At 38.9% G+C, this 15202-nt stretch overlaps 1 protein-coding gene across 2 annotated transcripts in view; it reads right to left on the reverse strand.

The window, feature by feature from the left end:
• dennd2da (DENN/MADD domain containing 2Da) overlaps nucleotides 1–15202 on the reverse strand; it is a 38560-nt gene that overhangs the window by 10564 nt on the left and 12794 nt on the right. The window contains exons 1-2 of one of the 2 annotated variants that reach the window (XM_079674128.1): nucleotides 14333–14570; nucleotides 5449–5544 (exon numbers count right to left, since the gene is read on the reverse strand). In XM_079674128.1, coding sequence (XP_079530254.1) covers nucleotides 5449–5544; nucleotides 14333–14396 — 160 coding nt within the window. In that variant the 5' untranslated portion in view covers nucleotides 14397–14570. Of the gene's footprint in view, nucleotides 1–5448; nucleotides 5545–14332; nucleotides 14571–15202 lie in introns of those variants that run through there. The other variant, XM_079674127.1, reaches the window with a different exon arrangement.

The following is a 15202-nucleotide window of genomic DNA, read 5'->3' on the forward strand; positions in this document are numbered from 1 at the left end:
GCAAAATTGCTCTTTTGGTCAAAAAGGTTGCAGACCCCTGGACTAAATGATAACTAAGGCTAACAATTAAAAGGAAAAAAGAGCATTAACTGTTTGATTTAATCGTCTAACTGCCATAACTGTCAACCAGTCTGTATGGATGCTCATAGAAAGTGCTTATGAAGTGTAATATAACCATGTGGTTGTTAGAATGAAATGAATACTATAATAAGGTCATATTTTGAAAGCCTTTAAGGAGCCATAGGCTGATCTCTATATATCCGCTATGCTGAATGTTGGATAAAGTGATGTTAAATGTATCCTCTCTGTAGATGGAACCTCTCCTTCTGTTAATAGAGTTGTTTACAGAGTAAATGTTTGCCTCCAGGCCCAGACGTCTCTCCTGCTTTGTGCAGTCTCCTTCACTGCCGGCCTGTTCACGTGTTGGCTGCTGCATTCCTCTCTTTTTGTCTAAAATAAAAGCACAGCAGTGGGGTTTTTCTTCTCAGGCTGGCAGCTTTGTGTGTGTGTGAGGCCTGCTGCTGCCACTCCTCCCAAACTCACAGGACATGCACGAATACTCAGTTAGCTGGTGTTTAATAGTTTTCTATTTTCTATAGCCTGTTTTAAATTGAAGTTGTCAGAAGTCCTTACCACCAGCTGCTCTTGCAGTAATAAGTAGTGCCTTTCTTACTGTCCTAATGTGCACAATGTAGTAACTGCTTTTTTTCGTCTTTTGTTTTCTTAGTTATGTTCTCTGTATTTTATATGTTTGTGTTATGTGTTATATGTGTAACGTTGCTGCCTTCTTGGCCAGGTCAGCATTGTAAATGAGATTTTATCTCAATGCTTTTTATCTGGTTAAATAAAGGTTAAATAAAAAAAAAAAAAAATTAATGATGGTCAGAAGGCGTGGTTTGCCTCCAGTTGAAAAACCTGTTCCTCCAAATTGAGTGTTGTGTGGTAGCTAATACTCAGCTGAGGAAAAAAATAATATGGTAAAAACTATAGAGCAGCAACCATTTTGTTGATAGTTAATCTGCAATGCGTGCTGTGAACAACTTGTGCTTATCTGCCACTCAACGTTAAGGTGCTTCCAGGGAGAGAACATGTTGGAGGCAGGGGGCTGGCAGAGGAACTGAACAGGGGTCTGCAAGAGGGAGGCTGTTCCACCTGACGTAGACCTATCTCGTCTTTGTTTTGTGATGGGAGGTTTTGCTGGAATGAAAGCCTGTTCAGCTGTGTCCACTCTGTTCTTCAGAACCCTGAGATGACTTGCTTGTCATACATACGAGCCCTATGGTCCTCAGCAGCAGCATTTAAAATAATTGCTAAAGTCCGCCAAAATAAAATGGGTTTTATCCACTGCAGTCGCACACTTTGGAGCACCCTACGAGGGAATATTAGAGAGGCAAACTCATGATGCATAAAGGTTTTAACTTCCAACTCAACTGGTGGGGACGGGGAGTTATTATACCCAGCAAGAGGAATCTGTATCATTCCTGACTTAAACAGCTTCCCTACATAATCATGTCATTGATATATACTTTGTATGTAGGTGATTAAAGTTATTTTGAGCTAAGCCTAAAAATGTACAATGTTCACACCTACAGCATGTCCGATCCTTTAACCCAAGTTTTTTACTGTCCAAAAGTAGGCGTTTAGGAGGGCAATGCTTAATCAATGAACGCTGATTAAGATATGTACAGTGTTGTAAAATAATCTCTAAAGTGTGATCACTCAGCCAATAGCAGACCCCGGAGGATATCAACACTCCTTGCTGTGTCTAAAACAACTCCTTATTTTATTTGTGGAAAACCATATTTACTGACCAACATTTGATTTTGTTTTGCTCTGTGGTAATTATCCCATTTGTGAAGAAAAATGAATTTCACATTCATTAGAGGCAGAAATGGTCTTCATGCAGTCAGTGATGATGCAAAGATTCATTCTGAGGTCATCTGAATTCTCTAGTTACTGGTCACTGTTAAACACGAGTGTCTGTTCTACAGGAAATAACTTCAGACACAGCCCAGTCTTTAATAAAACAACATAAAGAGTAATCTGTAACCTAATCTGAGTATCAATATATAACGTTATGTAACCTGATTACTTTACGTTGCTTTTGGATTACCTCATGTCTGAATAATGTTACCTTAGGAAAGAAGAAACTAAGGCATTTAGTTTGAAAAACGTGCCCTCTGCTGAGAGATTTTATTCAACCTGCCTTTCATTAAGCATATTCAGTCACGTTTTTGTGTCTGATTACGTAATCCCATTTCAGGTAGTGAGTTATTCCCCAAGCCTCCAAGTACAATCTTATATGAAGAACAGCTGTATATTACATCAAGACAAGCACAATTAGTGACGGAGCATATTGAGTCAGTCAATACAAAACGTCTCTATGGGAAATATATTTCCAGATATCATCTACTCGAATAGAGGAGAGGAAAGTGTGCTGTGATTGGTCTCTGAGTAAAGCTTCTACACAGCCTACTTCCTGTTCTGATTGTTTCTGCTATCATTAAGACTCTATATGTATAGCAGTGATGGAATGTAACTAAGTACATTTACTCAAGTACTGAACTTGAGTACAATTTTGGTACTTGTACTTGCAAAGTAACTTTTACTCCTCTACTTTGATTTTTCAGCAGCTACTTTGCATATGAAAATATCAACACATGATCGAATTACACTAATAAATGATGATGTATTATTATAGGTTAAGCTACCCAGCAGTAAATCAAGTCATTCAAATGAGCTTCACCAGATGCAACATTAAAGTGGTGAAAACATGAATCCATCAATAACTCAAATACAATAGTTTAAAAAATATGACTCTGAAATTAGCAAAACTGCATAGTGATTACTTTTACTTGACGAGCTTTAAATATATTTCGATGGTGTTACTTTTACTTGAGACTTTGAATGCAGGACTTTTGAACACTGTGGTATTGCTATTCTTACTCAAGTAACATATCTTCCTCCACCTCTGGCTGTTTGCATCTGTCATGAAACACGCTGTTTACAAAAAGTTCCGTACAAAAATGTCCTAGTAAACTGCACAAACTAAGATACACATTCAATATTGTCATACAGATGTTAACATTTGAAGGTTACGTTGTATATTTATGTTTTTATTTAGGATGATATATAGCTGTGTCCAATCGGAAAAACACGTTCATTTGATTGATAAGATTTGTATATAGACAGGGTGTCTGAATAAAAAACTAGAAGATGTTGACAAAAATTGCCACTAAAGAATGCTTTTATTTTATTCTTGTTTCTATTTTTATGTCCTGTTGACATGAATGTTGAAACCATCATGGTCAATGAATGATGCGCCTCATCCCTGAAGTATTTTGCTTAGTTTATGTGACTTTTTTTAAAACTTGAATCAGGCTAAAAACAACACTTTAAGGTAGGAACCCAGTGCATGTTATGTATAATGATTGGTGGTGATTAAATGATAAATCAGGTTTATTTCACACTGGCTGTTTCCCATCATTTTGTGGCTGTATGGTTCATGCTTTATCTGAGCAGCAGGAGCTTTACAAACAACTCTGATTTCTACATGATCATTTCAAAAAGCTTGTCTCTGAGTCTGCCTCAAAGTATGCACAGTACGAACCTGCCTGGCCGTATAGGCTTTGCTGCACCTATACTCATAGAAGCTGGGTTACAGTACATAACCCAGCTTTCCATGTAGTGTGTGTTTGTGCTAGATAAGTAGCTGCAAAACTAAATAAAATAGTTAATGTCTGAGAGTTTCAAAATAGCTAGAGTAGAATGTTTATTCGTTTTTATTATTAGACGGCTTAGTTGAATACTTAATTCTGCAGTCATATGAATCCACAGAAAGAAGTCCGACCAGTGGCAGTGTTTAAAGACTGGTTCATGGAAAAGAAAAACAGAAAACCTTGATCAGTGCTGCCGTCATTTTAAGTTACGTTGCTGTCGCCATATTCGCATTCGTTGATACGCAATGGAGCGCACTATTCTTTTCACAATACATTTTTTTATAAATTAAAGGTGGGGTAGGTCATTTTGGAGAAACCAGCTCGAGTGCGCTAGAATTTGAAAATACACAGCCGGAAAAAATGTGCTACTTCCTTACAGAGCCCCTCCTCCAACATACACAAACGCGCGCTTGACCAATGAGGGCACGAGATAAGTTTGTGCACAGATGAAGGCTGACAGGCAGGTAGGCCATCCAGTTATTTTAGCTGGGCCGGCTCAGATGATTGGTTGTGCTTTTTAAAGTACCACGGCTTCCAGAGAGGACAATTTTATATGGATTTTTGTCAAAGCACTTAAGATATTCATTGCTATCGGGATGTTAAGACCATTCCATGGAATATAACAAAAAGTGTATCTCGAGCCGGTTTCTCAAACTTACCTACCCCACCTTTAAGTCATTTCAAAACAATTTTCTGAGGCAAGACGTTGGTTTATTTAGTATGTAGGATCATGCTCACCCTGTCTGTGTTGCTTTTTCATTAATGTCCTCCGTGCTGCACATTAACCCTTACTTAACTAACAATACCTCTGGATGGTAGAGACTCCAGCAGTTGACAGTGTCTCTGTGTACTCTTATCTACCACTGTATTTGTGGATCATATTGGGTCAGGAAAAATGTAAAACCAGAAGCTATTTTACAAAGTGTTTTATGTATTGTTATCGCCTTTATTCCTGCAGGGAGAGCTGAGCGTTTGGCACACCGGCATCCACCTGACAGCTGACTTTGGGGATGTGAACCAGAGTCTGCAGGACCACACTGTGGGTAAGTTCTGCAAATGCATTTTCTATAGTAACACAGCTGGAATCACTTTTCTGTGGGTGGATCTATTTCATAAGTCTGGCATCAACAGTAAGTGTTAAAGGAGTTAAGTCTAATTTAATATAGTATAAGTTTGATACTGAGAATAATAACTTGGGAGTGGGGGTGCGCCTCGCTTGTTGGTAATACAATCTGCAGAAACTTCCTTTGTTTGTAGCACAGGTGCATTCTTTCCATTTCGTTTTTCACTGACAACAAAAACAAACTGTAAGCGACTCCAAAAACCATTGCCCTTCCGATGTGACAACAATTCAGATTTTCTGACCTATATACCTGATCCTAGGATATTCCCACAGTGACACCCAATATGCACACAGGGAATAGCACAGTGAGCGCAGGAACAATGACAGTTTCCTGACAGTCATCGTCCTGTTGTTAGTGTGTCTGCCTCCATGCTTCCTACTCTGTACTGTGGTGCGAATGACTACGGTTAACCATCAAAATCAAACAGCTTGTGGCACGATAAAGGGAATTGAGGAGCTAAATGAAAAATGCTCCAGCAGTTCTCTGATCACTGCAACTGTCTCTTCAGTATATGCTAGAAACTCCAGTTTCTGTTCTGACTTGGCACTAAGGTAACTAACAGTGAAGAAGAAGTACAGGGGATTATTTTATAATGTAACACTCACCATCTCTTTTGTGTCTGCGGAAGGAAGACCACATGGCACTGAACCTCTTGAGGGCCCCCGGTCGTCCAGCGTCATCTTCACCTGACGGGATGGCAGCTGCAGAAAGAGAAGCAGAAGCAGCTCAATAATAACATTAGAACAACATTCACTTCCTCTGAGCGTTTAAAGGCCAAGCCTCGTAATATTAATGTTTTTATTTCTGCTCAGGTTGGAGTAAAGCGACCTGAGTTCAAATGATGCAGCCAGCATCTTGATCAAACATGGAGTAGTGGATTTTTTTTCGATGTTTATATTGGTCATCAGACTCAAACAGGTGCTCTCCTCTTCAAGTCGTTTAGACTTATGAGACGTACAATGGCAAATACTATAATGAACCCTTTATTTGACTATCCAATGCAACATGTTTAAAGAAAATATACTCACAGTCAAAAGAAAATAGAATGATTGAGAATGGAAACACTGCTGTACCTGTTGTTTCTCAGAAACATCAATGATGATATTACCTTTGGGCTGCTCACCCAGGAAAAGGTTGGTTAAAAACACATTTTATCACGTAACTTAACAGATCTTCCACAGACTACCTCTGACATTTAAAAACCATGCTTGCTAAATACTGTACATGCATCATAACAAAATAATAATGTAATGTTCTCTTGGTTTCAACTTGTACTTTCAACCAAAGAGGGGTGTAACACACATGTAGGGTTTAGGAAGAGACAGCTGATAAATCCAGCACTCCTCCTCTGTAATATGAGTTTGTTTTCCATCACAAATGAAGAGAATCAATGAACAAGATGTATAAGGTGCAACATAACATTGAACCACTTCCTACGTTAAAATAAGAGTTTATTTATCTGCTAAAGCCCCTCTTACCTGTGGGCTCTATCCTGGGCCACATCCTCTTTTTACTGTACATACTGCCCCTAGGTTCAATTCTCACTAAACACAATATTCCCTTCCACTGCTACGCCGACGATGTACAGATCTATTTGCCTCCCAAAGCAAATGTCAAACACTCACTACAGCAGTTGATGGACTGCTTAATAGAGATAAAATCCTGGCTGAGCCAAAACTTCCTCAACCTGAACGAGAGCAAGACAGAGGTCATCTTTTCTGGATCCCAACCTCCAGCCTCTCCGGTTGATATTCTGGGCTCTCTCAATAAAAACATCCTCCCCTCTGTCATGAACCTTGGAGTGACCTTCAATAGCGCTTTTACATTCGACAAGCAGGTCAGCACCGTAGTCAAGACCTGCTTTTTTAAAATAAGACTATTGGCCAAGACCAAGTCGTTTTTATCTTTTAAAGACTTAGAAAGGGTTATTAACGCCTTTGTTACCTCGAGACTGGACTATTGCAACGCTCTGTACGTGGGTATGGACCAGGCCTCAATTAGACGCTTCCAGCTTGTCCAAAACGCAGCTGCACGTCTTCTGACTGGCCACAAAAAGCGTGACCACATCACCCCAATTCTGGCCTCACTACACTGGCTTCCAATTCGGTTCCGAGTTGATTTTAAAATCCTTTTATTTGTTTTTAAAGCACTAAATGGGTTGGCTCCGGCCTATGTAGCTGAACTCCTCCATCGCTACACCCCAGGCAGAGCTTTAAGGTCTGCTGACCAGCTGCTGCTGATAGTGCCCAAGACCAGGTTCAAAACCCGAGGGCACCGAGCCTTCGCAGCAGCTGGCCCCAGGCTCTGGAACACTCTGCCCCTCCATGTGAGGTCGGCCCAGACCTAGGGGGTTTTAAATCTATACTCTTAAAACACACTTCTTCTCCCTGGCCTTCTAGTCAGAGCACGACACCTGACTATTCCCTGTTTTTGCTTTTTATATTTCTGTTGTAAATTATTGTCTTTTATTGTGATTGTAGTAATGTGTTTTTATTACAGCACTTTGGCTCAACCAAAAATCGCTTTTAAATGTGCTATATAAATAAAACTTGATTTGATTTGATATTTATGATTTTCCTAGTACCTAAAAGTTGGATTGTATTATCTGATTTGTACTAGTGACATATAGGTGCCATGGAAACCCTTCTTAACAAGAGTATTAATAGGTGTATGTTTTTCTTCATTTTAATAAAAGAGGCCCTTTTTTGCTTGTTGCGGTTTTCCCTCTCCTGTAGTTTGTTCTAAAGGTTTTCGTGCATGTAAACAGCTTGCAAAGGCTGAAATCCCTGTGTACCCTCCAGAGGGAGTTTCTCTCCCAAACACCCCCCCCCCGCCTGAAATGGTCTCCATTGGCCTCCTTTATTTACTTCCATAACATAGTGACATCACTACATAACACTTGCTATTCTATTGGCTAGTGCTCCGTCACATTGTACGTGATAGGCTAAAGGGCGGGGACATTTCTCGACACATTTCCAAGCAGTTAACCAATCACAATAGAGCCGGCCAGCTAACCAATCAGAGCAGACTGGGCTCTGGTTTCAGACAGAGGGTGAAAAGAGATGCTGCAACACAGGCAGTATGAGAAAAATAAAGAGGTTTTTGAACATTAAAGCATGGAGACATGTCCCAGGAGAGACACTACATACTGATATACACCTGAACATCAGCAGGAGAGGACTCTTTAAAGTAGAGACACTACATACTGATATACACCTGAACATCAGCAGGAGGACTCTTTAAAGTAGAGACACTACATACTGATATACACCTGAACATCAGCAGGAGAGGACTCTTTAAAGTAGAGACACTACATACTGATATACACCTGAACATCAGCAGGAGAGGACTCTTTAAAAGTAGAGACACTACATACTGATATACACCTGAACATCAGCAGGAGGACTCTTTAAAGTAGAGACACTACATACTGATATACACCTGAACATCAGCAGGAGGACTCTTTAAAGTAGAGATACTACATACTGATATACACCTGAACATCAGCAGGAGAGGATTCTTTAAAGTAGAGACACTACATACTGATATACACCTGAACATCAGCAGGAGAGGACTCTTTAAAGTAGAGACACTACATACTGATATACACCTGAACATCAGCAGGAGGACTCTTTAAAGTAGAGACACTACATACTGATATACACCTGAACATCAGCAGGAGAGGACTCTTTAAAGTAGAGACACTACATACTGATATACACCTGAACATCAGCAGGAGAGGACTCTTTAAAAGTAGAGACACTACATACTAATATACACATGAACATGAGAAGTATAGGGCCTCTTTAAAGTTTACATCTGTAATAAGAAGATATTGTGACTATTAGAGCTGCCCCCAAATAGTTGGCTAAACTTTAGTCGGCCCAAACAATACCTAGCTGTTTTAACCGCTGATGGACGGACCGCTGCGTCCATGCGGTGCGTTGTGACTCTCACACATTTTTCCACGTGTAAGATTTTATTAATATTTCATAGGTTCATTATTACAGCTTTTTTTATATTATATATGTAGAACAACGCAACATATTATATTATAATAACTTTCTTCTCAGCTCTTGAAACTGAAACCATTTTGTGAGAACACTTTTATAAATAATATTCATAATCATAATTTATCATAAACTATCATAAAATATTTTTGCCTGAATTGACAACTATTGGTCGACTAATAAATCTTTAGTCGAGGGCAGCACTAGTGACTTTACAGTGCAACACTACAGTATCTTCACTTTCTACTACTATGCTCCGTAAAAGAAAATGTCCCAACAATTTGGTTTATTACATGTATAAATATATGCATTATGTATACAGGACTGTCTCAGAAAATTAGAATATTGTGATAAAGTTCTTTATTTTCTGTAATGCAATTAAAAAAACAAAAATGTCATACATTCTGGATTCATTACAAATCAACTGAAATATTGCAAGCCTTTTATTATTTTAATATTGCTGATTATGGCATACAGCTTAAGAAAACTCAAAAATCCTATCTCAAAAAATTAGAATAGTTCCTCAGACCAAGTAAAAAAAAAAGATTTATAACAGCAAAACACAATCAAACATTTGAAAATGTCCATTAATGCACTCAGTACTTGGTTGGGAATCCTTTTGCACGGATTACTGCATCAATGCGGCGTGGCATGGAGGCAATCAGCCTGTGGCATTGCTGAGGTGTTATGGATGCCCAGGATGCTTCAATAGCGGCCTTTAGCTCATTAGCATTGTTGGGTCTGGTGTCTTTCAGCTTCTTCTTCACAATACCCCACATATTCTCTATGGGGTTCAGGTCAGGGGAATTTGCAGGCCAATCGAGGACAGTAATGCCATGGTCAGTACACCAGTTACTGGTGGTTTTGGCACTGTGGGCAGGTGCCAGATCATGCTGGAAAATGAATTCCTCATCTCCATAGAGCTTTTCAGCAGACGGAAGCATGTAGTGCTCTAAAATCTCTTGGTACACAGCTGCATTTACTCTGGGCTTGATGAAACACAGTGGACCAACACCAGCAGCTGACATGGCTCCCCAAACCATCGCTGACTGTGGGAACTTCACACTGGATTTCAAGCAACTTGGATTTTTCTCCTCTCCAGCCTTTCTCCAGACTCTGGCGCCTTGACTTCCAAATGAAATACAAAACTTGCTTTCGTCTGAAAAGAGGACTTTGGACCACTGTGCAACTGTCCAGTGCTTCTTTTCCTTAGCCCAAGTCAGACGCCTCTTCCGTGGTCTTGAGTTCAGAAGTGGCTTGACCATGGGAATACGGCTATTGTAGCCCATTTCCCGGACACGTCTGTGAACAGTGACTTTTGATACCTTGACTCCAGCTTCAGTCCACTGTCTTTGAAGCTCCCCCAAATTCTGGAAGCGACTCTTCTTCACAATGCTGTTAAGGCTGCGGTCATCTCTCTTGGTTGTGCAGCGTTTCCTGCCACATTTCCCCCTTCCAACAGACTTTTTGTGGATGTGCTTTGAAACTGCACTCTGTGAAGAGCTTGCTCTTTGAGAAATTTCTTTTTGTGTCTTACCCTCCTGATGGAGGGTGTCAATGACGGTCCTCTGGACAGCAGTCAGATCAGCAGTCTTCCCCATACTTGTGATTTAGTTTACTGAACCAAGTGTTTTTCAAGGCTCAGGAAACCCTTGCAGGTGTTTCGAGTTAATTAGACGATTCAAGTGATTCGTTGAACACCCTACTAGTATACTTTTTCATGATATTCTAATATTTAGAGATAGGATATTTGAGTTTTCTTAAGCTGTATGCCATAATCAGCAATATTAAAATAATAAAAGGCTTGCAATATTTCAGTTGATTTGTAATGAATCCAGAATGTATGACATTTTTGTTTTTTTAATTGCATTACAGAAAATAAAGAACTTTATCACAATATTCTAATTTTCTGAGACAGTCCTGTATGTACTACAGCAACCCTCATCAACAATGCAGGTCTTCCCTAATAATCCTTTGTGGATACTGATACTACATTATTACTATTATTACAGTGCTGAATCATTTGTTTACTTGAGACTCGGAGGAAAGAATGTTCATACTGCTGCGTTCAGGTGCTGTGGGAAAAAACTGATTCGTAAAGGCAAATTCTGTCAAGCTTGTTTTTCAGATTTTAAATATTCAGCATTAGAAAAAAAACGTTTAAATACTCGAAAGTGCAATTCACGTTGCGCATCAGTGTATTTGAATAACATAATATGTTTTTATATAATTATCTAAAATGCTATATAATGTATATTATATATTTAATAAACTATTTGAAGAACTTTTTTTATCTCAACTCTGTAAACCTTGAATGTTTAGAAACATATCGACAGACCTGTGTTCTTCTATTCATTTTAGCCCATAGCAACGATTGTCGTATCGTGGAAAATTATACTGTGTCAATTGTATTTTCATATTAAATAAAGTATGTAAGTATTAAGTTATAGGATCTCCATGAGCGTGTACGGAGAGATGGAGGAGGAAGACGTGAAACACATCTCCCCCGCCAGAATGGAACAGTCCACTAGCTGTTAGCTTAGCATAAACACTGCAAACGGAGTGTGTCTCTGTCCAAAGGTAACAAAATACACCGACCAACACCTCTAATGCTCACTAAATAAAACTATATATCTAATTTGTTAAATATAAACAAACAAATGAAAAATTGGCTTTAGAGGGGGGCGTGTCCTGGACGGTTTCTTGGCACCAGGCAACCTCATTGACAACAAGACTTGGGGGAAATGACTGGTCTTCTGAGAAAGCAAATTTGGATATTTCCCACAATCCATTGGACTATTCTTTATAGTCTTCCTGTCTGAAATTAATTAATTTCTCCTTCATCTGTTTGAACAAGACATTTTCGCTAAAGACACAATGTTTGCAAAAAAAGCACCTTGCTGTTGGATATTTTTAAATACACTTTTGAAAGGTTTTGGAAGTCTTTATTGAGGTCTTTATTTTGTTACGAGGGCAGCTCCATTTTCACATAGCTCGTCAAATCTAAAAACTAAAGTCATTAGGGCAAGTTTGCAAACAAACATTGCATTCCTACTTTGTAGAACAGAATGTAACAAATAAAGAGAAAGATATACATTTACCAAATTGTTTCTTAGCATTATAAGAATAAATACTTATTATAAGAATAACAGATTTGTAAATCTTTTAAATGCAGCAACAAAATGAAAAAGGAAGAAACATTCCAGTTGTATACTAACAGAGAATTGGGTAAACAGATTGGCCCGTTTTTACAAACACAAGATGCAGATATCTGAGTCAGTATCAGCCTAATGCGGACACACACAGTTCAGGGTAAATATGGGTTGAAGGTGTGTCCTCATCATGGACAATATTAGATCCTGTTGAAAGTGTCGAACTGTGTTAGTAAAGGGAAGGTCGCCACACAGACACTGGAGCTCTGATCATAACTGCATCACAAACTGCATCTGTGTTAGTGTGTTTGTCACTTCAATGGGTGGTTCTCTGTCATACATTTTGTCACATTCATGATCTACTTCATCTGTGTGTTTTAGTTAACAAACTGAGCAGATACTGTTTAGTACATGAAGAATATGTTGAACTTAATGCATCCAAGATGACATACAACTGGAGTAGACAATAAACAGACATTTCCCAGGTTTCACTTTCAGTCTGGCTCTGCTCCCTGGGTCCTGATAACCTTTTACTGAAGTTAAAGTCTGCCATGTAAATCCTCTGTACAAGTACCAGGTGTTTGACCTGTGTCAATAGCAATGGCACTGTTTCTCCACCCAGCAATTTGCAGTTGCACAACATTTGCGCAACATTTTCACTCAGTCAACTTCCAAATAACATATGCAACTTTATTAGATTGTAGAGTCATGTTTTACTCTTTTACTCGTTTCTGTTCAGAAACCATGCTACTGCCTAGCTGTGCTACTGCAGATCACCTGCGATGGGGGTGTAAATACAAGTTGTTTAAAAAGCCTCGCATGCCCTGAGGCTTGTGAACATGTTACAACACCATGCTTTCAATTCTAAAAGAAAAGGGATGGCGCAGTCACCAAGGACTAACTAAAACTGCTTCAATCCTGTTCATTTTCACTCTGAAAACCTGCAGATTTCAAATGTCATTGTATATGTTTATGTATATGTCCAGGTATATCTAAAAATAGCAGTTCTTGGCTTTTAAATCTTTCAACAGTGATCATTGTCTGTGTCAGCATAGCAGCACATTCCTGGCTCAGCCTGCCATGAAGAGGCTCACATGCTCTGCTGTGAAAGCTCTTCCACCTCCAATATGAAAGGCAGCTTGGTGTTTCTGAGTGTTCCAAAATGACAAAGAAGCAAAACACATATTTTAAGTTATCAAACCACTAATTATAAATGGATTTATAGATAATGATAATAATAATAATAATAATAATAATAATAATAATAATAATAATAATAATAATAATATATAGCTTAGCTGATGGAATAGGATATCAAGATTTATTTTGTGTAGATTGGCACATGCTGAAGTCTGTTCACTTGTTAAAGCCAAAAATCTGGCTTTGGCAGTGGTGGGAAAAGTATCCATATACTTTACTTGAGTAAAAGTAACCTACTAATACCACACTGTAGAAATTCTCAATTTCAAGTAAAAGTACTGCATAGAAAATGGTACTTAAGTTAAAATATTTAATTACGATTCGGAAAATGTACTCGCAACGTTTTTGTGGTAAGTATTTTGTGTCAAAATCTGAATTTATAAAGTAACTAGTAAATGAATCTGTAAAATAAATAATACAATACAATAACTACAAAATTGGCTTCCAAAATGCAGTAGAGAAGAATTATAAAGTAGTATAAAATGAAAACAGTCGGGTCAAGTACAAGTACCTCAAACGTGTACTTAAGTACAGTACTTGAGTAAAAGTACTTAGTTACTTTCGACCACTGGGATGTGGACTGTCACAGTAGCACATACTACAATCTTTTTTTAGCTGAACGGGATTCAAAAATAACTTTAAATTCCAATATCCGCCTTGTGCCAAATCTGTCCATAGAAAAACATTGATTTCATGTTGTTATGTTTGAAGTACTGCACTTGTATTGCTACAAAACCAAGCAATTATTCAATTCGTCCTGTTTGTATTTCACAACGCTGAACTTTATTCCACTTTAGTGCTCCATATTAGGCTTTCAACTACAAAAACATGCAGTGGGGCCGTCAGTTCAGCAGCAGAGCAAACTTGGTCAGTTAACATGGAGCGGTTCAACCTGACACGAGAACCAGCTCGAGACCCTTCGCTCGAGACATGTCAGCATCGTTCCGACAGGTAGCCTACATTGGCCCGCGCGAGTCAGTAAACATTAAACAACACGTTTAAAAGTGACGCAATACTTTTTGTTAAACTTATTTAGTGTTTTAAATGTGGATATCACATACTGGCTTCACCCTAACGTTACGCAGGTAAACTGGGTGATAGTGGATCCTCGGCTGTGTCATACTCACTCCATCTGCTCTGGAGGTTCTTCGGCCCCTGACCTTTCCTTCTCCTGGTTACCGTTTCACTCATGGCTACTTCACCCCACAGACAGCCCGTCCACCTCTCAGCTGGCTCTCTCGGAACACTCTCTACCACAGCAGCGGCACTTTATTGCGTCCATTACCGCACACAAACCGCATCCTGGTCGCTCCCCGCCGGCTGTGACTGCTCTGTCTGCTGGGACAAGGCGAGCGGTGCTTTCTGTGGTGCGTTCAAGTCAGCTCCGAAAAACCGCTCATTGTATTTCCTAAACGGTTGGATATTATATCCAGAGGTGGATGAAGTACACAGTTCCTTTACTCAAGTAAAAGTATTAATTCCACATTGTAAATATAATCAGTTATAATCAATACTCTTTCATTTAAAATATGATTAAAGTGAAACTATTAAGCGGAACAAATATTAAAAGTATTGGAAGCAAAAGTACTCATTTAAAAACTCCTGCGTGACTGAAATAAAAGTACCTTACATTACAGGTCCATTGTTAGACGCTTTTATCCAAAGAGGCTTACATACATTCAGTACTGTGGGTAATCCCAACGGGAGCAAAGTGGGGTGAAGTGTCTTGCCCAGGGACACAAAGACATGCTGAGTACAGCAGGGATTGAACCAGTGCTCCACTGATCCGAAGATCATCCCACTATTCCACTGAGACACAGCCTCCCAAGTAGATATGCTCTCATAAATGATAATTTCCAAAAATCATTTATTTTGTTTATACTGTATATATATTTATTTATTAATGTATATATTTGTTTCTTAATGTTAAAAGAAGTGCTTTCGGTTTGAGGCATACATTCTTATTGTTGTGGATGAACTACAGTGTTTTATTAGAT

This window comes from Notothenia rossii (genome assembly GCF_949606895.1).
Source record: "Notothenia rossii genome assembly, chromosome: 4".
NCBI lineage: Eukaryota > Metazoa > Chordata > Actinopteri > Perciformes > Nototheniidae > Notothenia > Notothenia rossii.